Source organism: Saccopteryx leptura, chromosome 10, assembly GCF_036850995.1.
Source record: "Saccopteryx leptura isolate mSacLep1 chromosome 10, mSacLep1_pri_phased_curated, whole genome shotgun sequence".
Classification (NCBI taxonomy): domain Eukaryota; kingdom Metazoa; phylum Chordata; class Mammalia; order Chiroptera; family Emballonuridae; genus Saccopteryx; species Saccopteryx leptura.
The window spans coordinates 32,087,566-32,110,331 of record NC_089512.1 but is presented as its reverse complement, the minus strand read 5'-3'; the positions used below and the strand labels follow the sequence as shown (position 1 = coordinate 32,110,331).

The following is a 22,766-nucleotide window of genomic DNA, read 5'->3' as shown; positions in this document are numbered from 1 at the left end:
AATATAATTTTGCTACCATTTATCTCTGGCTGGCACTGTTTGTCCCTTGCTTGGGCCAACAAAATTTGGTAGCTGTGACAAAGTACCAGTACAAAGCCTACTTTTAGGAAACAATACATCCTTTGTCTCCTGGAACGTTTACACCACCATGTAAACAAGCGAAGGCTAGCCTGCTGAAGGATGAAGCATGTAGCTCGGTCACTCCATCACTTCACTCAACAGGCAGCCAATCACCAGGCATGTACGTTAGGCCACCTTAGACCTGCTATTCTCCAGACAGAAAAGCAAGTTTGGTCCAGAACAAGAGAATTACCCAGATTACCCACTTGCTCATTAGCAATAATAAATACTTATTGTTTTATGTAACCAAGTTTAGGTTATAAAGCAAAAGCTAACTCATAGACTATTTGTGACTATAATGAAATATTGTTGCATGGCATACACCAAACACATAATTGGCCAACACAGCTCATTTTAGCTATTGAGCTCAGGCAAATACCATTTGAAAATATCTTCAATCTATAAATGGGATATATCAAAGTGTAGTTCAAAGAACTTTTTAGAAAATAGTTCTTTTTTGTTTGGTTGGTTTTTGTTTTTGTTTTTAGGTGAGAGAAGGGGAGATAGTGAGGCAGACTCCTGCAGGTGCCCTGACCAGGATCCATCTGGCAACCCAATCTGGGGCCAGTGCTCAAGTACCAACCTATTTTTAGTAGCTGAAGCTGACTTGCTTGAACCAGCAAAGCTATCCTCACCACCAGGGGCCATGCTCGAACCAATCGAGCCACTGGCTACAGGAAAAGAAGAAGGAGAGAAGGGGGAGAGGGAAGGAAGGAGAAGTACATGGTCATATCTGCTGTGTGCCCTGATAGGGAATCAAACCAGGGATGTCCAGATACTGGGACGATGCTCCATCCATTAAGCCACCATCCAGGGCCAGCAAATTATTCTAAAATAGCAAAAGTTTTGTGATATGGTTTTACTGAAAAGTATTTTAGAAATTGAATAGAAAAACATATTAGAACTGTAAAATTCTGAAAAGAAAGGCTAATCTTCACAGAATATGACTCAAAATATGCCTCAAACCTTTTTGGAATAAGACACACATATAAAATCTTGAAAAATTAAAATTTCTCACTAAAAAACATTTATTTTAGGAAAATTAACAATGCCACTTTTCATAAGAATAACCCTATTGAATAAATACTGTGATCCTTAAAAAAAGTATTACATTAAAATATTTCAATATTGTTCTATTCCAACTGACACATCTTTCTTTTAACACTTAAGATACAAAATATATGATTTCTAATTAAACATCTTCAGAACACAACTGTCTATTATTTGGAAGAGGTTTACTTTTGAAGAAAATCAACCAAAGCCTAAACATAAATAATATATTTTGATGTTTAATTCTATGTATATATCTAAGGCAATGTTTGTTTACATGTTCTCTAATATGTACCTTTAAGTCCTAGATTAAAAAATAAAACTTTTGAAAGTCATCTTTGTTTAAAAATAATTTAAAGTGATCAATAATAAGATACTGTCTAAAACATAAAAACAAAGACATTTATTAGCAAAGAAATAGGGAAAATATAAAATATCCCTGTAACACTTTTTTGTATGCAATTTATCAAGAAACGTTGTATAAGAACAAAACAAATGTTGGCTCATTCTGGAGCTTCTTTGTCATCATTAATGTATATATTTGGGTTTCAAAGCTGAACTGCTATACTTTGAAAAGATTTTCATGAAAGGAAACTCAGAGTCAATGTTTAAACAAAGCTGTCAAGTTACCAAGATTAAATTTTCTTTAAGTGTCCAGAAAATCTTTTATTGAAAAAATAAAAATAAAAACCACGTTGGTCTTTATTTGCAAACAAAATAAAAGCAGCTCTTGTTTAACTGTGTGTATTTATTTTTGGAAGTAATATAAAGGAAACAATTTTAAAGTAAAGTGAGTTGATCTTGTGTGGCCATTTTGTTTCATTACTAGTTCTAGTTCACAAATTGATACAAATGATCTCCTCCTGTTTTTGTCTATCTGTTTCCTTGTCAGTACAACTAATTGTCAGGGTTGGGGGAGATCTCTTATATCTAAACAGAAGATGTGCAGTTTGTAACCTGCTTAATTTGCCTTATGTCCTACATGCCCTCAGTATGGTGTTCATTAAAGTCTCAGCTGTTTTGTTCCTAGCAGTGGCAGCCTAAACACAGGCTTATTTTTCTTTGTTAAAAGGCCAGATTGTGCATAAATATACCCCTAATTTCTCTCTCTCTCTCTAACCCCTACTTCTCCTGCTACTACTCCCCCTCTTTGTGTGTGTGTGTGTGTGTGTGTGTGTGTGTGTGTGTGTGCATGCATGTGAATGCCAAGAAATTACCAAGCATGTAAATGCTGACTGGTGTTTTCATCATTCAAACCAAGCATCTGAACTCACTCAGTCCTTTGCCTAATTGTTTATAAGAATAGCACCTCTCAGTCTTTGGAGAGAGATTTAACACTAATAGCCATCTCTGAAATCAGATAAACTATATTAAGAATTGCAAGTTGGTATAAATGAATTCTATAAAATGCCATTAAAAACTATCCTTAAGAGTCACTACTCTTCCCCCAAAAAAGTTCCTGGTGGGCTCTAGATTTGCAATCCTAACTGCTTTCATGCATTTGATTATATAGAAGGTTTAAATGAAGCTTGCCTATATTTGTTTGAGCAATAATATACAATGGCTCAAATCAATTCTTTTTTTTGGCTTGAACAGAAAATTCAAAATCTTACATTTAAGTGGCCAATTCACAAGAGAATTCTGTTCAGGTCTGGTCTGTTTATAAGCAGAGTTTACTATTACATTGAGTTTCTAAATGCAGTATAAAAATAAGTGTTACTGATATGTATACAAGTAATTTCAAAACTTTTGTTTCATTTGTATAGTAAACAGTGTTCATGAACATGTCTGAAAGTAATCACATTCTGATATCATTAAAAGTAGAAGGTAAAGAAATATGTCAAATATTTAATGCCCTTTTGTGTGAAGGTTGATTAACAAAACAAAAAATTTATTTTTAACTTGTTATTAAATTAATTGTGATATCAATGTTAACATGCAATTAATTAAATGCACACAAAGAACTATTAAAAGTATTATGCCTGACAGCTGCAAAAAATAACCTCTGAATTACTAAATAAATACTGTCTATAGGTCATTTTGGTCCATACAATTACATTGTTAAGATAAAATTATATTAACTATTAAATATAGCTGCCTGAATATCATAACTTTAAGAAAACAATCATTGTTGTATCTTCAAAAGCTTTTCTCAAGAACTATTAGTCAACTGATTGCAGTAAATGGATATATTAGGCAAAGATATTGGCGATAACCGGCAAAGTATCAAAGAACCCCAATCAAAGAGTCTCCTTTTCATTCCTAATGTTAATTTGTGAATCACTCACAGTTTATCGATTTACAAAGTTGCTTTCAGACAAGAAGAGAGCAATGATTTTTTACCCTAGTGTTGAGCTGTCATTGTCAATGCACCCAGGTGTAAGGGAAAAAGAGACTCCCATACTAGGACACTGAGGATGAAGCACCAAAACTCAGACTAAATGAACAGAGAAAACGCAGGACGTCAAACAAGTACAGCAATGAAAAGCAGGGCAAGGTTAAGACCACTGTGTTGAAAGGAAGTAAGACAGTGACGACTTCATGTATCATCTTGAGGACATGCCATTGTATTTCTCAGTAAAAAAACTGTCACACTCATTAAGTCATAATTCAGACAAACATAATCAATCCTAAGGCCCTATTAAAAGATAAAACTTGGGGTTTACTATGTTACCAGTAGAACTAAAACTTCAGGAACAAATTAATCAGAATTCAATAGCTGAGAAGTCTCCCTCTCTTGGTTTGGATAACAACCATTGTTACTCCAAGAACCCTGGGGTGAACTTTTATAGAAAAGTAGGGTAACAGGTACACCAGGTATATAATCTACCATAGGCTAAATCCTCCTTCCCAGAATGAATTCACAGGGCCCACAGGGAGGAGGGAGAGAAATGAGGCACCCCAATAACCCAACTTCAATGTTCTTAACAAAATCAAAGTGTGTAATACTGTACAGGACTCAATTCTTCATATTTGCAAAGTGAATCTAGACAACAACATTCAACTACTTAAAACTATAAATCAACACTGAGAAAGTTTAAAGTACAATACTATTATTCCTACCACCTTCTAATAATTGAGAAAAAGAAACTAAATTTATATTTAGAAGTTACTAAATACTTCCCATGCTGAAATAAGAAAGGCTTATTTTTCAAAGGTATTATAAGGTTTGTGATTCTTCTGTACATGTCTAAAAACATTATTGCCAGTTTTTCTACTGTCTCTCAATCTTCATTATTTTAGAAGATAAGATTTTTATAAATTACCATTGTAAAAGCTTCTTCATAGTCCATCAGTAAGAGTGACTGAAAAAAATGGCAGAGCAGGGAACTCCGGGGCTCTATCCTTCAACAAAAATAACAAATAAGTTGGCAAAAAAACAAACAAAAAAACCCCCCACTTCATAATTAACTTTACATAACTCTAGTTAAAAACTTACAACAAAGAGGGAAAAGATTAATGATGAAACCTGTGCACTGTGGTTACCTGGTGCTGGTTGATAAAGTCTGAAGGAGATATAGAAATCCTGTTCTGAAGAAAAAAAAATTCAGTACATTTCTCAACCTGTCTGGTAACCCCAAGAAGGTTCATCAAACCAGAAGAGAAGGAGGGAAATCTAATTTCTAGAGTTGCTATAATATTTGAAATTATCCAGTTTTCAACAACAAAAAAATTAAGAGGTATGCAAAGAAATAATAAAGTATGGCTCATTCACAGGGGAAGAAAAGAAATCAACAGAAAACATCCCTAAAGAAGCCCAGGCATTATATTAATATATACTTACTAGACAAATACTTTAAACTGATTGTCATAAATATATTCAAACGGCTAAAGGAAACCATAAACAAAGAAATACAGGACACCAGTAAGTAGAACAATGTCTCAACAAAGGATATTGATAAAAAGACAGACATTACAAATAAAAACAAATTGCAATTCAGAAGCTGAAAGTAAAATAAATAAAATTCACATGGATGGTGGGGGATTCAATAGCAGTTCTGAGCAGGCAGAAGGACAATCAGTGAACCAGATTATTTAGTCTGAGCAGAGATAAATAAAATAGAGTTAAAAAAACAACAGAATCAATAACAAAAAACGGTTCTTTGAAAAGATAATAAAATTGACAGGCCTTTAGCTAGGCTGACATAAAAATCATACTTTACTAAAGTCAGAAATGAAAAGTGGGGCTTTAACTAGAACTCTACAGAAATAAAAATCATTATCCAAAATACTACAAACAACTGTACATCAACAAATTAGATAATCTAAATTAAATGAACAAATTACTAGAAACACACAAATTGCCAAAAATGACTCAAGGAGAAAATCTGAATAGAACTGTAAATAAAGAGACTGGACCAGTAATAAAAAAAAACCCAACAAAAAGTCTAGGATGAGATGCCTTCACTGGTAATTATACCAACCCTTCTCAAACTCTTCCAAAAACTAGGAGAGAATGGAGTACTTACCTTTGAGGCTAGCATTACCCTAATACCAAGTGAAGGTAAAGATAGTATAAGAAAACTCTAGACCAATATCCCTTATGAATACCAATATAAAAATCATCAACAAAATACTAGCAGACTGAATCCAGCAGCACTGTAAGAGGATTATGTGTCATGACCAACAGAGGTTTATCCCAGATATGTAAACAGGGTTCGATATCTGAGTAGTGATCAATGTAATACACAACATTAATAAAATAAAGGAAAAATAACGTGATCGTCTCAATTGATGCAGAAAAAGCATTTGACAAGTTTCTGAATAAAAACACCTTTAAATTTTAAATTGCAATTCCCTGATGACCTATAATGTTGAACATCTTTTCCTATGCTTCTTTGCCATCTTATATCTTTTGGAGGAGGTTTTTTTTTTTCTTTCTTTTTTTTTTTTTTTTAATTCAGTGAGAGGAGGGTAGACAGAGAAAGACTCCTTCATGTGCCCCAACCAGGATCCAACCAGCAAGCCCACAAGGGGGCAATGCTCTGCCTACCTGGGGCATTGCATTGCTGCTCAGCAACTGAGCTCTTCTTAGCACCTGACGTGGAGGCCATGGAGCCATCCTCAGTGCCAGGGGCCAACTCACTCCAATCAAGCCATGGATGCAGGAGGGGAAGAGAGTGACAGAAGCGAGAGGGAGAGGGTTGATGAAGCAGATGGGTGCTTCTCCTGTGTGCCCTGACCGGAAATCAAACTCAGGATATCCAAACACTGGGCCAATGCTCTACCACTGAGCCAACTGGCCAGGGCCTGGTGAGGTTTCTGTTCCTATATTTTACCCATTTTTTAACTGGGTTGTTTTCTTATTGAGTTATAAAAGTTCTTTGTACATTTTAGACACAGAGTCCTTTATTAGGTATGTTTTGCAAAGATTTTTCTCTCAGTCTGTGGCTTGTCTGTAGCTTGTCTTTCAAGAGAAAAAGGCTTCATTTTAATAAAGTCAAACTCATCAAATTTCTCTTTCATGAATCATACTTTTAAAACTAAAACTAAAACTAAAATGTCATCGCCAAATGCAAGGTCACCAAAATTTTCTCTTACATTACCATCTAAGAATTTTATAGTTTTATATTTTACATTTAGGTCTATGATCCATTTTGAGTTAATTTCTGTGAAAGGTATAAAATCTATATCTAGACATTTTTTCTTGTTTTGCATGTGGATATCCAGTTGTGCCAGCACTATTTGTTGAAAAGACTACCCATTCTCCATTGAATTCCTTTTGCTCCTTTGTCAAGATCACTTACCTATAATTACATGGGTCTATCTCTGGGCTCTTTATTCCTAAATCAGGTGGTCCAAACTTTACTCTCCTGCAATGCTGTGTTGACTATTCTAGGTGGCTCTTAAATTTTAATAGTGAAATCCTGTCTAGTTACACTGTATAGTGACTGAAAAAAATGCTTACAACCAGGCTGTAAAAGCCTTTTAGAGCTGACATAAAACTTTACTTATTCTGAGAAAACACAGGCTGCTCTGCAGGTTTGGAAAGGTGCTTCTGAAATACTATAAACCTGACATGCAGCTGAATCAATCCTCAGATCTGATACAAACTAGATACTTTAAGGGCATATTATGTTATTTCCAAAAATTTGAGGCAATTTCTTGTTCTCAAGACAGAAAAAGAGCTAAGAATGAAGATCACATACCAGCAAGATTTGAAAGAAAGCAATTTACTTCTTACATTTGGTCTTCTTTGATAAACAAATCAATGTCTTTTTTAAATCTATTACATTTTAAAGATCAAATATTTAAATAATTAGATTCTAGTTATTCTAAATTTCTATAAATTAGGCTAAGAAATCTATAGACATATCATTTTAAAATTCAAGATAAGATTGAGACACTAGATATAATGAAAATCTGAAATCAGGGCCAAATGAGAACTGCTGATTATAGTATAGGTAGTAACTACCTAAGTAATAATTTACTCACGCTAAATTCAAAAGGCTATTTAAAGAATTACCTAGTTTTCTACTATCACTAAGTAAATTGTACTTCAAGTAAATTACCCAGTTCTGACCCCTCTGATCTATGAACAACCTGGTAAAAGAAACGCAGATATTGGGATACACTATGAAAACCAGTAAGAGAGTTGTTGCATAAACATATATAAATATTAAAAAACTAAATACACTCCTATGAGCTTCTTTTGTAGAAATGAAATATATCATTAATTCATTAATATTTCAATCTATGGACTCTCTAAGCTTCTTCCATTTTACATTGAAATATTTATACCTAATTAATCTTATGTCTGCTTCTTTTTTTTTTTAACTTCTAACTTAACAAACTTTTGCCATTAACCAAAGTGGAAAATGAAAAGAGAATGAAAGCAATATAAACTTAAATCAATTAAACAAATTAAGCAAAAAAATTATCAAGCTAATTTTTAGAGTATTGAATTATCTATATTGTATTTATCTCCCTTTCACATAAAATCTCCACTTGATTGCATGATAGTAAATCCCACTTTCACATTTATAGAGAGAACATATCTTATTAATTATGACTGTGGCCTGACCAGGCGGTGGCGCAGTGGATAGAGCGTCGAACTGGGATGCGGAAGACCCAGGTTTGAGACCTCAATGTCGCCAGCTTGAGTGCGGGCTCATCTGGTTTGAGCTCACCAGCTTGGACCCAAGGTCGCTGGCTTGAGCAAGGGGCTACTCGGTCTACTGTAGCCCCACGGTCAAGGCACATACGAGAAGGCAATCAATGAACAACTAAGGTGTCGCAACGAAAAACTAATGATTGATGCTTCTCATCTCTCTCCGTTCCTGCCAGTCTGTCCCTATCTATCCCTCTCTCTGACTCTCTGTCTCTGAAAAAAATAAAAAAATAAAATAAAATAAGAAAAATAATAATTATGACTTCGTTGACAACTCAACTCCCTCCGCTTACTCTGCATATATAGAAACAGAAATGTAATTATTTATTCCACCCTGGGTCTTCTGATTTCAACAGAGGTTAGAAGAACGTTTTCATTGGCTATTAAATTAAATTTTTAGATAAGAACTATCCATGTAAAAATCAGAATCTATATTCCCTTCCCTAACCACCATTAAAAGTTTCTGACACCATTTGCACAGTGATACATAGGGCATGGCATGCACTGGTAGGTACAAAGTATTTATTTTATTTAGTTTCTTGCAGGCTTAGCTTCCTGGCTTTGTACTTTCTGTTCTATCACTTTATATCTAGTGGCTCTTCCACAAAATCACTCAGTCCATTAAAAGTTTCATTCTTTCTCTTATAAGGAGCCAAGAATGCATTATTACATTTTTCTACATGAAGTATGCTATTAAATAATAGCTTGTACACTCATTAAGCAAATGTAATTGTGAGAACACATTGAAATTGTTAAAGCAAATTACTCAATTTGTTAATAGTTTCATTTCAAGTGACCTTAATTGTATTAATTGTGATACTAGCAAATTAAATTGAAGAGCATTAAATACATTGTTCTAATATGTCCTAAAGGAGCAAATTTTCCATTACATCAGCAAAGGGAAAATTATTATACACACCACCCCCAAAAGTCTCACACATGCACACATACAAGGGGTCAAACAGAATAGGTCACACTAGACTGCATTTACCATTACTATTTTAATATTGGTAGCATGGCACAAAACAGACCATACAGGATAAATGGGTAATTTTAGGGCATTCCTTGATCTCAGATTAAACAGAATTTATTTCACCATTCTAAAGAGTTAAAATGTTGAGAACGAGGAAACAAAGATTGGTATATAAAGAACTGCAATATGAAAATAAATTTTAAAAATACTACAACTTAGTGTAAATTAAGCGTTAGTTATTAGATTCCAAGTATCAATACATAAGAGTATATATAAAAAAATAGTTACGGCCCTCATTCTTGAGAAGAAACTATAAGTTCAACAGAGATTAATAATACAGACTGTTAACTCTCTGTCTTTAGAATTAAATCTATACTCCTCAGCCTGATTTATAAAATCCTCATAATCTGCTCCTGCCTAGTGGGCCTGTCCTGTGCCATCTTCCTGTCACCCCTAGTGCCTCCGCCACAAAGAATTCCCTCAGTTCCTCAAGTATGAAAGGCCTATTCGTATCCTGGGTATTTCCTTTGTATGAATTCTCTGCATTTTGTAGACTGGTATTTCTTTCCTTCCATCCCCCTGTCTCTGTCCACCTGTCTGTCTCCCTCTCACCATCTTTGCATGGTTCGCTCCTTCTCCTCATGTGTCATCCACATCTAGCTGATGTACCACCTCCTTAGAGGTTTTCCATGAAAACTTAAAGTTTCAGTCACTCAATGTAACAGTACGCTATTTTAAATCTTTGCCTGGTGTTTATCACTCCTGTATTTTTTTCTTATTTCTTTACTTTTTCATTTTTTTACTATCTCGTGCTAAAATATGAATTTCATGGAAGGAAAGCATTTGGTCTACTTGTTTAATAGTCTAACACCAGATACTAGATGTTCAATAAATATTTTTGAACAAAGGAATGAATAGCAGTGCTGTTGCCTGTCTTACATGTGTGATAAAATGTATATATACGCCTCTATGATCTCTATTCATTTACTGAGTATCACTGAAATTTCTTAACCATCATGCCAAGATGTCTGATTGAAAATCTTTAAGTTCAATAATACAGATCTATTCACAAGTCTAAATAACGATTCAAATTAATAGCAGTGTTCTAAGCTTGGTCAAAATCAGTCATAGTCTATTAAAACTATCACTAAGCAAAAATGCCAGGAAGTCCACTACATTGTTTCTTTACATTTGGAAGAAGAAGAAAGAAGGGGAAAAGGTAAAGTGGAAGAATTATTATTTAACTCTACATATTCCCAGAATATTATGGGTTATTTGGCTCACATGTTGCCCTATACATGAATTGAGTATGTTAAATTCTCATTATTTATTGATAAATCAAAGCTAGTGGGTAGTTTTTCTGACTAAAAGTAAATAGATTTTTGAAAGTTCAGGAAAGACAAACAATCAGTGTAATTTACAGGAACACAATAATTACCAAATGGTAGAATATCAGCTCGTTTCCAAAGATTCAAGTAAATTATATTTTTAATACTGGAGATGTAGTAAAAGAAAATGACCATTTAAAGTAAATAACTTGAGATATTACAATACGTATGATTTACTAGCTTCTTAATTTCTTCCATTTAAAACATTCAGATTTTCCTAAAATGTGAAAATAAAACAGCTTGAAACTAACATAATGTTTCTTCCATTGTGCTTTCCTATGTTGCTCGTACGGGATTCCGTCTCAGGAAACTCAAGGAGGAATACAGTCAAGCTCCAGAGTAAAGTACAAGTACTATATGAAAAAAGGATTTATTTCAAAACATCCATTCGATTAACAAGTAAGCTCTCCTATGGCAAAAGTATAGTGATGGCAAGCAAATTTAACTTATTTTCAATTCTCATAAAAGACATGTTAAGAATGATAAATACTTGAGCTCAGATTAATCATATATTAGAAGGGCAAAATGCACTCTTCAAGCTTCATTCAAATCTAATATTAAAGAGTATATTAACCTTCCTAATCATTTATATGTTTATCATTGATATTTAACCACTATCTTCTTATGCTAATTCTGAATCAGATTTTGAGTTCAACTCCATCCACTCAAGTGAGTTAGTGGTATTCTGAAAATGGCTTAGTCACTACTTATAGATCCTCAGTACTCTTTCAATAACCAACTCCTGTGTTTTCTCCTTTGATACTCTCACCTGTGCAGTCCTTGAAGCACTGACCATTCTGGACCTTCTGGAGCTGTCATATCTGTAGCTTCTATCTTGGCACTCCTCCACCTTTCCCCTATTTTCACTATTCCTCCAATTTCTAGTCATGGAGAATTCTTTAAAATCAATCCTCAGCTCTCTTCCTTCTCTTTCTCTGGATTTCTTATCTGTCTTACACTTTGAACTGACATCTCTGTAAAATGACTCAGATCTAAATCATGGCCTTTCAAACTAAAGTCTCTCACTTGCAACTTTCTTTTGAACAGTTTAATTTAGAGAAAAACTGGGTATGGCATTTTGATTGCGCTGATTTCACTTCTACTTATTGTCATGCCACTTAAAATCTATTTTTAACACATTTTTAAAAACATCTTTTTAATCCTTGTTTCTGTCATGTAAGACTTCCAAGTCACTCTCTCATTTATTTAATAGTCTTTATCATCAACAAAATTACTGTTCTCCTTGATGACTTTATAGCCTTACTTATCGTTTTTCATCTATCTAAACTGTCTTATTTTAGCCTGACCTGTGGTAGTGCAGTGGGTAATGCGTTGACCTGGAATGCTGAGGTCGCTGGTTTGAAACGCTGGGCTTGCCTTGGTGAAGGCACATGTAAGAAGCAACTACCTATGAGTTGATGCTTCCTGCTCCTCCCCACACTCTCTTTCTCTCTCTCTCTGCTCTCTCTAAAATCAATAAATAAACTGCTGGTGGGAATGCAGACTGGTGCAGCCACTGTGGAAAACAGTATGGAGATTCCTCAAAAAATTAAACTCGAACTAACTTTTGACCCAGCTATCCCACTTTTAGGAATACACCCTAAGAACACCATAGAACGGTTCCAAAAGGAGAAATGCACCCCCATGTTTATGGCAGCATTGTTCACAATAGCAAAGACCTGGAAACAGCCCAAGTGTCCGTCAGTGGACAAGTGGATTAAAAAGCTGTGGTACATATATACTATGGAATACTACTCAGCCATAAGAAATGATGACATCGGATCATTTACAACAACATGGATGGACCTTGATAACATTATACGAAGTGAAATAAGTAAATCAGAAAAAACTAAGAACTATATGAATCCATTCATAGATGGGACATAAAAATGAAACTCAGAGACATGGACAAGATGTGATGGTAATGGGGGGTGGGGTGGGGGGGGTGGGGAGGGGGCGAGGAAGGAGAGAGAGGGGGTGGGGGGAGGGGAGGGACACAAAGAAACCCAGATAGAAGGTGACGGAAAACAATTTGACTTTGGGTGAAGGGTATGCAACATAATCAAATGTCAAAATAATCTGGAGATGTTTTCTCTGAACATATGTACTCTGATTTATCAATGTCACCGCATTAAAATTATTTTAAAAAATTTAAAAATTAAGAAAATCTTTAAAAAAATAAACTGTCTTATTTTCCTTGATATATAGGGAGAATTTTTGATTAAAAAATACTTCTTGTAAAACTCTGCAGGCAGTGAAAAGATCAGTGGTTGCCATGGGCTGAGGGATGACGAGAAGGTAGAGAGAAAAATAGAGCACAGAAATTTTGTGAAAATATTCTGTGGGATACTTATAATAATAAATACATCCTGACACTCATGTCCAAACCCATAGAATACAAAATAACAATAGTGAACCCTAGTGTAAACCTTGGACTTCCAGGTGATTGTGATGTGTCAACACAGGTTCATCAATTCTGACAATGTGCCACTCGGGACGGGGGGTGTTAATAATGGGGGCAGCTGTGGATGTGTGGGGGCAGAGGGTATATGAGAAATCTGCACTTTTCTTTTAATCTCTGAACCAAAGCCTGCTCTCATGTAATAATGAATTTAAAGTAAAAAAAGACTTCAAACCTAAACCTACCCAAATCAAAGTAGATTTCAAATCATTACACAGAACTAATAAAGGTATTGAGTTGGTTTACTGGCTATTAATAAACAATGTTGCATTGAATTAATGTACGGTACTTATCAAACACATACACTATTCTCATAGCCCCCTTGTCACTCCCATCACCATACTATTCTATATTCATCTCCCCTGACTTCATCCCTTCCAAAACTTGCCACTCTGCCCTTTCAGAACACCACTGCACGATAGCAAACTTCTTCATATTTTGAAACCATCAATGAATTCTTTCACCATCAACTTCCTTGCCTACCGGTATACTTGCTACACTCTCTGAACAAAACTGCCTGTTTCACTTTATGGCTAAATCTCAGGTGCTGAATGCTCTTGGATATAATCATATTAAATTTACAAATTTGTATCATTTATAAATTAGGACATCATCTAATCTAAACTTGGCTCTCAAGGTTATGTATGTATGTAATCTTTATCAACTCAATCTAATCTTTATCACTCTACAAATCTTCAAATGCTTCATTTTAGCACTCATTATCAGCAAATAATGATACCCTAATTTATCAAAAACGAGATTAAAACAACAGTGATATTCCATTGAACTCTTTGCCACTGAACTAATAAACTTACTGTACCTAAACATCTTTTTCCCTTCCCTCCTATTATTACAATGAAAATAATGACCTTCTCTGTGTCTACAAATTGTTTCATTTTGACTCCAGACTGCATCTCCTCCAAATGTCCAAGACCTAGCACTCTTCCATTGATTTTGACCTTTGCAAGTACTACCATACTTCCCTCTACTCCTCCTGTCAGTTTAGGATAGAGCACACAGTTAGTTTACTCGAAATACAGAGTATGGACTCAAGACTACATTTGGATTCTTGGTATATTATAAAAAGCACCATGTTTTGTCATAGTCACAATGACTCTGCCCAATGGAAGCATCTCTTTTCTTGAACCTTTAGCAAGACAGCCATAAACGTCATGGTCAAGATGTTGAATTTTATTATTAGTCAATGCTAAACCACTGAAGAGCTGTAAATCAGGAAAGGGACATTTTTTCTCCCTCCCTAAGATGACTCCAGCCAATGAGACCAACGGCAGGGTTTAGATGAGTAAAATGATTCAGACAGCATCCTGTACTTTGGTCAGGTATCTTCAGCAGAGAAAATATATCTTTTACTCAAATTTAAATCCACTCCTACATAGAAAGCAACACTAAAGATCACAACAGGAAAGCATAATTTTATTATATCAACTTCAATTAACATTTAATTATAAATTTATTCATCAATAAAACCAGGAACTCTCTTCTAATTCTAAAATTCTATGATACTATAACAGAAAGAAAGAAAAATTTGAGAGAAAAACAAAATTACAAGAGGCAAAAATGGAGTAGGCAGGATGTTCAGACATCTTAGATTTTTAAAAGTAGGTTACTAAATATTTTATACAAGGAGCTAGAAAGACAGCTTTGAAACAGATACTACATTAGAAGGCAGTACATTAAGACGTAATTATATAAATACTAAAAAAGCTGTAAGTAAGAAGGCATATAAAATCAAAGCTAAAGACACCAGCAATATGTAAAAAATGCTATTCTCTAAAGAGACCTTATAGAGGAAAATGTTTTTTCAGCATGAGCAACATTCCCTTCTCCTGAAAACTTGTGAAAACAACTAGCCATTCGAGGACTGTTATTTTATTAATAGTTTAAGTGTCCCTAAATCTGGATTCTGTTGTTTTCAGTTTAAAAAGAATAATTACTTTTTTCATTTAATTGATCACTAAAAGTTGCATGCTAAGAATGAATAACCATGAATAGATGAACAAACATTTTTACTTTTTTTTTGTTTCAATTGAATTACAGGTAACTTGTCAATTATGCTGAAGTGATAAAATATCCCCTAATTATTGTGAGCAGTATATTAATACCCTTTTTCCAAAGATCTTAGAATTTTCATTTATGTATATAACCAGATTTAATAGGTCACAGAGAAAATATTATATTTGCTATGCTGTTCTCTATTTGACAAAAAGCAATTCAGCAGTTAAAAGTTTAATTCACATGTAATATATGCCTTAAGATTTTGCATGTTTATATTCAAACAGTTCTTTCTTCCGACCTCACCCATATTTCTCAACCACCCATTAAAATAAACCAGTGATATGCAAGTTTCTTTCTGTCATTCCTATCATGTGGTTATATTTGCTAATGCTTTCAAAATACTCGGAATCATTTAATTCAATTTTTTTATAAATGTTTAAATTCAGCTTTCAGAAATTAAAGATATTTTGTTTACTTATGGAATCTATAACAGGAATTAAGAAGAAAAACATGACTCCTACACAGAGAAACCACTGATTAAGTCCAATGTGTGACTACTTTGAAAATGAATCATCTAGTTGCCACCAATTCCCTTGTGGGGAAAATGTGCAAAAGGCTTCAAATACATGGAAAACCCTATGAAAGACATATATTAAAATAAACAAACATACTAGAGAGGTGATTATTTTTCAAGTAAATATGACAACCCTATTAAAATGCAACAAACATTTTTCTGCAAAAGTAAAATCTAAAAAGATGAAATAGATGCTTTATATAAAATATTTACATATACAATGCTTGAAACCCACTACGGTTAGTAACCTTTATGGCTTTGAAGAACTGGATATTTACATATCTTTCTTTCTGCATGTGTGTGTGCGTATGTGTATTTTGTATATATTTTTAACAGTTGACAGCTGTTTTAGAGCATACAGAGATGCCAAGCTGAATGAGGGTCTTGATTACTTCAAGATTAGCTATCTAAAGTTTCTATTCATTTTAAGTGTTGTTAGTTGGAAGAGTCATTAGTCACTTCCTTGTCTCATAGAACATCAGCATACATTTACATTGTTAATGAACATTTGGGGTAAATGAATTAATGGCACTTTTAAACATCAATTCAGTCCTAATAACTTTGTATGTCATAGAAATGTTAGGCTAGAATATAAACGAAAAACCTTTTCAGTAAAGGTAACTACTCATTCCTGCAACAATCAAGGATAAAATTAATTTAAAATATTTTTAACCAGTTTTTTTTAATCCTCAATATTTAATGAACTAGACCAGGGAAAAATATGCACTTTAAAAAAAAAGACAAAAAACCTCTATGCTCTAAAATAAGCATTTTAGCCAGAAAATTTTGGTGAAACTATTTTATATATATATAAAACACAAAAACAATTCACTTTCATAATATCCACTGAGATAAGGATTTGCAAAATAATTGGACTTTTTTCATTATGAGTGGTACTTATAGGTATTGCAGTTTAAAAAAAACCATTACTCGGGAAGGTAGTAGTCATACTACTAAAATTTTTAAATGCTGAAACTAAAATGGGATACTAACAACTTTTTCATATTATTTTTCTATTTCAAAACCCTAAACAGCAGTCTTTTTGAGACTTTTAAAATAAAGGCAAATGTAAAAGCAAAACAACAAAAATAAGTTGTATGGCAAATTATACTGCTTTCAATAACATATTCCATAAAGTCAAGACCTTGTTGTAGGGCCAGTAGCCGTGGCCATCACAGCCGCCTGGCTTTTGCAGGTTTGCATTTGATTCAGACAGACAGTAATGAATCAATGGAGCCAAGAAATGGTGGGCCATTTTCTTTATTCTAGACTCGTACCGGCCAATGAGTAAAAAACAAACACACCAGCATCAAAACCCATTTTTTCCAGTTTTTTCCTAGAATCAAAGGCCTAATAGCCTCACTCAGTCCCCTCTGCATGCCTCCATTCTGGCTGCCTCCTTCTCTCCAACCATGTTGCCTCTCTTCTCTCTCTGCAGCATGGTCTCTCCTCCTGTCCTTCTCCTCCATTTAAAAATTTTCCCAGGGATAAGCCTTCCTCCAGCACACATTAGCACAACCAAGCCCCTTCCCAAGCAGGAAGGTAATTAGCTGTATCACATGAGAGCATCACGTGATCAGTGGCTATCTTTAACAATAAGAGTGAACAAAACCAGAAAATACAGATTACAAACTTATTTGTTCAACATTTGTATACTAAAAAAATAAATACTTTAAGGAATTGATTATTTTTAGAATTCTAAGAACATAAGTTAATGGGAGATCATTATTATCAATACAGGAAAAAAAACTGTACTTGAAGTATACAAAACAAATGTAAATTACTTTCACTAATTATGATTTTAAAAATAAATCTCAAAATCCTGATACGTGTATTTCATGAGTAAAAAATTAAGAAGTTTCCTGACTTGATAAATCAACTTCATCGAACACTTAATAAATTAGTTAAAATAAGGATAAGACTTCAAGAATTCTCACAAACTCATTTCCTTCTAAGATACCATATTATTATTAGTACTAAGAAAATAATAATACAGATTCTGATACTGGCATATTTGATCATTCTTATGGGGTAAGTTCTGAATTGTTACTTTTTAACTATCTTTTAACAATTTCAACACATAGACCTTTTATAATATAAATGCTAATTTTTTAAATAATCTCAACTTGCTGGAGAGAAATAAAAAAATCCCTGCAAAATCAACATCAAAATGTTTAGATTCCTTTAAAAGAATTTTGACAAAAGTCATGTTCCATTTCACCATCCTTATGCTACAGTAATTGTTTAAGTTTATGTTTTTTTAAAAACAAATGACAGCACATTAAAATCTGGCTAGTGCTTTTGTCTATAATTGAAAGTGGACAGTGTGTGGTAGCATTCCTGTCAGAGTGCTCTATACCTTGCCAGGGAAATGTTCTTCAATGTTGTCCTGCCGGGCTCCACCCAGTCTCTGAATTACACACACAGCAGGCAGAGCTGGCTGAAGGCCCTCTGCTAAGTCCCCCAGTAACTGCAGAATGCATCTGCATTAAAAACTCACCTCCAGAAAAAGGGACACTGGAAGTAGGCTTCCCCCTCACTCCTCTAAGGGAGGGTTCAGTCTCTCCCAGCCCTGCTCCAGCCTCCTATGACCTAACCTTGCCCAGAATGCTGGGCTTTGCCACTGAAGGCTGAAGGTGGCCAACCAAGGCCGTCAGCCCCAACTACAACACTGTGGACGAGCCTAGGGTATTTCTTCCAAGAAGCAGGTAAACTGATCTCATTGTCACAAGGGCCACTTAACTATGTCTTGCCTGAATAGTCAGGTTTTTTATTCTTCCCTCGAAGATCTCTGTTGTGGGTGTTGATAGTCCTATTTTCTGCTGCTTTGTTTAATATATAGTGTTTCCTTTATTCCTCCTACCTCAATGCCCCACTCATATTTCAGGCTGGGACCTACTCCTAATTTAGAGCTCTCTTTCCCCCTTTTGCCAACTTCTATTATGAATCTACCTTTGCCACCCTAGTGTATCCCAAGGTTCTCTTTACCAAGCCACAGTCGCAGAGCTCCAGGGAAAAGCAACCTGTTCTCATCTCTCCAGGCAGAGGAGAACAGAAGCTCCATCTCTACACATGCTGCAGATGGCTTTTCCAGTCTACCTGAATCATTACCAGCTAGGAGCAGCGGTCACTGGGACTTGGACATGAGCTGCAAAGTATAGAATGGTGACAACAATTCCAGTGCCATGCGGACTTTTCCTAGATGTGGACTTTTCCTGGACTCCTGCTCCTTGTGACAGCTCCTAACAGACTGAACTGGGGTTGGGTTGCATTTGCAGGGATTTGGAATGGTGATGGTGCCAACTTGGACTTGGGGAACATGTTAAGGACACTACTCTTTTATGGATTCTTGCTGTATTGGCCAAGAGTTTGCTTAAAGCTTTAATCACTGTAAAAAAAAAATAGAAGACTGGATAAAGAAGATGTGGCACATATACACCATGGAATACTATTCAGCCATAAGAAATGATGACATCGGATCATTTACAACAAAATAGTGGGATCTTGATAACATTATACGGAGTGAAATAAGTAAATCAGAAAAAAACAAGAACTGCAGGATTCCATACATAGGTGGGACATAAAAACGAGACTAAGAGACATGGACAAGAGTGTAATGGTTACAGGGGAATGGAAGGGAGGGAAGGAGGGGGGGAGGGGCCACAAAAAAAACTAGATAGAAGGTGACGGAGGACAATCTGACTTTGGGTGATGGGTATGCAACATAATTGAATGACACGATAACTTGGACATGTTTTCTTTGAATATATGTATCCTGATTTATTGATGTCACCCCATTAAAATTAATAAAAATTTATTTATAAAAAAAAAACTCACCTGCAGTCTTGTTTGAGTAACTTGACAAGGGGTCGACGCCCACTTCTTGTTCTTCCGGCTGCAGAGGATGTCTAGTTTCAGGAAAGGAATGATACATCGTGAAAACTGGACAATGTCACCAAGGTGACTACCTGGAAGAGAAAAAATATAGAAAAAAAATAAAAATGTTTTTTTTTCTTTATGTTATGTCTGGGAATAAATACAAGATTAAATGATTAAATGAGCATTATAGACATTAAAAAGTTTTCTATAGGTTCCAGGGACTGTTATTGTACATTGGTAGTTTATGCAAAGAATTGAAAAAGTGGCACTAACTATCCATGTCAGTGATCTCTCCCCAAGTCTGAACTTTCACTAGTGACGATTAAATCAATGCTCAATCACATTGTCAATAAACTGCACAAAAGGTTGAATTGTAAGTTAAATTATTGTCACTTTTGTAACATCCTTTTGTTTCACTGTCAAAATAATACACGTTTACAATAAAAACTTTCAAAATATAGCAAACTGAAATCATTCATAACTGTATTAGCTGAAAGTACTGCTGTTAACATTTCAGTTTATTTTAGATATCCGTCCTGCCTTTCTTCTGGATGTTTAAAATATATATAACATATATACTTTTAATGGGATTCATCATGTTAAACATACTGATTATATAAATTATCATGTTTTTCTTCCCATAAAAAAATCTGTATTATTGGCCTGACCTGTGGTGGCGCAGTGGATAAAGAGTCGACCTGGAAATGCTGAGGTCACTGGTTTGAAACCTTGGGCTTGCCTGGTCAAGGCACATATGGGAGTTGATGCTTCCAGCTCCTCCCCTCTTCTCTCTCTCTGTCTCTCCCTCTTCTCTCTAAAATGAATAAATAAATAAATAAAAATTTAAAAAAAAAAAAAAAAAAAAAATCTGTATTATCACTTGTAATGCATCCCTAGTATTCCATTATATAGCTATAACAATTTATGTAACCAATTCCTTATTAAGAAACAATTAGGATGCTTTCAGTTATTCAACACAATAATCTCATGGTAAGTATCTTTTAGTAATATCTCTGTGTCACATTCATGACTATTGTTTTAGGATAAATTTTTATAATTGCTGAACCAAAACATATATTTTATAAAAATAAGATTCTGTGATAAGTTTTTGGCAAGTTTTGCCCTAGAAAGATTTGGACACAATTCATTTCCTGTGGACCTTCATTAACAATTGGAATGGGTTTGGGGGGAGTGGGGGAAACCAGTGTGACGGCCAAATTTTATATTGCATTTGCTTATTAATGAATGAGATTACTGAAGATTTTGTATGTTTTCTCTGGCATTTGTTTACTGTCTTGTGTGGATGGAGTTTATTATTATGATTGGCTTCATGATTTGTGAGCATGCTTTAAATATTAAGGATATTAAACCTTTTTCCTAATATCTATTTTTCTCAGGCTTCAAATTATGTGGTTTTGTTGTGACATAAGTAATTTTTTCATTTTATGCATACAAATATATCTATATCTCCTTTATAGTTTCTGTCTCTGGTAATAGGCTTACAAAGACAAGATGATATAAATAACCACCTATATTTTCTTTTATAGTTTTGAAGATTTTCATCCTCAATTCTTACATCTACAAATAATTCCAATATACACATATATTATTTAATTAAGTTTTTGAACTTTAAGACACACTAACAGAAGCAGAGGGTTAGGCAAAATCAACACTAGGGAAAGCAAAAAAGTTTTGTCGCTAATATACAGTAAGAATTTCTAAAGCTGTAAATCCTAAATCTATAAATGACAGTTGTATGTGTTAATGTACAAATCAATCAACATATATTCAATATTTCTAATTGTTAAAAAAGATATAGCAGGCTCCAAATGCAGTCACTTGTGCTGAACCCCATCTCAGCAAACCAAGACTTCATACTTAACCTAACTGCAGTTTCAACTTCTCCCAGGAATGTCACCTTTACCCAGTGAACTAGGAATTACCTGGTCAGCTTTAATGAGGTAATCCCCAGTAAGTAATTCTCTCCTGTCCGCACAGATAGGTTAATGAAATCTGAAACAATCTCTTTTCCCCATTTTATCTATAGAATCGCTCTATTTTGTACAGCAACTGGAGCTCCTCCCTATTTGCTGAGTGGGATGCTGTCTGACTCATGAATCATTGAATAAAAATGATCCTCAAATTACTCAGCTGAATTTTTGATATTTAATATTACACAGAAGGAATTCTGGGGAATATAATCTAGTAGGAAATAGTAAAATGTAGATGATCAAATATATTATGAAACAGAATCTGAGAAATTCTGCTGAAGTCTTCTACTAGGGAGGAGTAAGCATCACCAATTCAAATACTTAAGGGGGTCATGCAAAAAGCATTATTAATTACAGTTAACATCTACTGAGCATTGAATATATGCTGACAACAAACACTCTTTATGCTTCACTTATACTTATTTCATCCTCCCACCAATACTATGAGATATCTTCATCATCATTTTTATTTTACCAAAGAGAAAACCGAGGTACAGAGAGATCAAGGAGTTTGTCTACAGTCACACACTAGCAGGTGCTGAAGTCAGACTAGGAACCCACCCTATTTGGCTCCAGAGCTCAGTCCTTAGTCCAATCCTACCTTTGGTTCCCACCAGTCAGTGAGACAAAATAGACGGGGAGACAACAGAAAGGGTCTGTGAATAATTGGAACGTCCTTTATTCTGCTTCAACTTTTTCAAGACAAGCTAGAAATCCAGAATTTTCTGTGAAACCTCTTTACTTGTAAATTTTGGCAAATAATTGAGATATTAAGAAAAAAGAGCTTTGTGAAACAAACACATTTCAAAATTGTATCTATCCCATGGGCAATTATTTTAACGTAAGATTCATATTCGCTATACATTTTGTTATACCCTTAAAAATACAAGAGTAAACATTTGAAAATACATATTCCAAGTTAACTGCCAGATTTCCTTAAAATTTCTTCCATCTCCTTTAGCATGCTTTCATAGCATTACCTTCATTTCCTATTTTTATGTATTCTCTCACTGTTACAAACTTCATATACTTAAAATATACAGAGAAATATATGTTTTTGAAAGGATATAAAAAAATATTTTTATAGCTAAAATTAAATACTCTACCCAAGATAATGTTTGTATATTCAAGTAAGATGTTCAAAGGTACTTACTGTTTTCTGACTTCTTAGAGAAAGTTAGGTTCAATAAATCATTTTATTTT

The 22,766-nt window shown here is 34.4% G+C and overlaps 1 protein-coding gene across 3 annotated transcripts in view; it reads right to left on the bottom strand.

Annotated features, from left to right (window-relative positions):
* The window catches only part of TBC1D5 (TBC1 domain family member 5), a 495,717-nt gene that overhangs the window by 289,074 nt on the left and 183,877 nt on the right, over positions 1-22,766 (bottom strand). For all 3 annotated transcript variants that reach the window (XM_066350480.1, XM_066350479.1, XM_066350482.1), the window contains one exon: positions 19,531-19,661. In XM_066350480.1, the coding sequence (XP_066206577.1) occupies positions 19,531-19,627 (97 nt within the window). In that variant the 5' untranslated portion in view covers positions 19,628-19,661. The remainder of the gene's footprint in view (positions 1-19,530; positions 19,662-22,766) is intronic.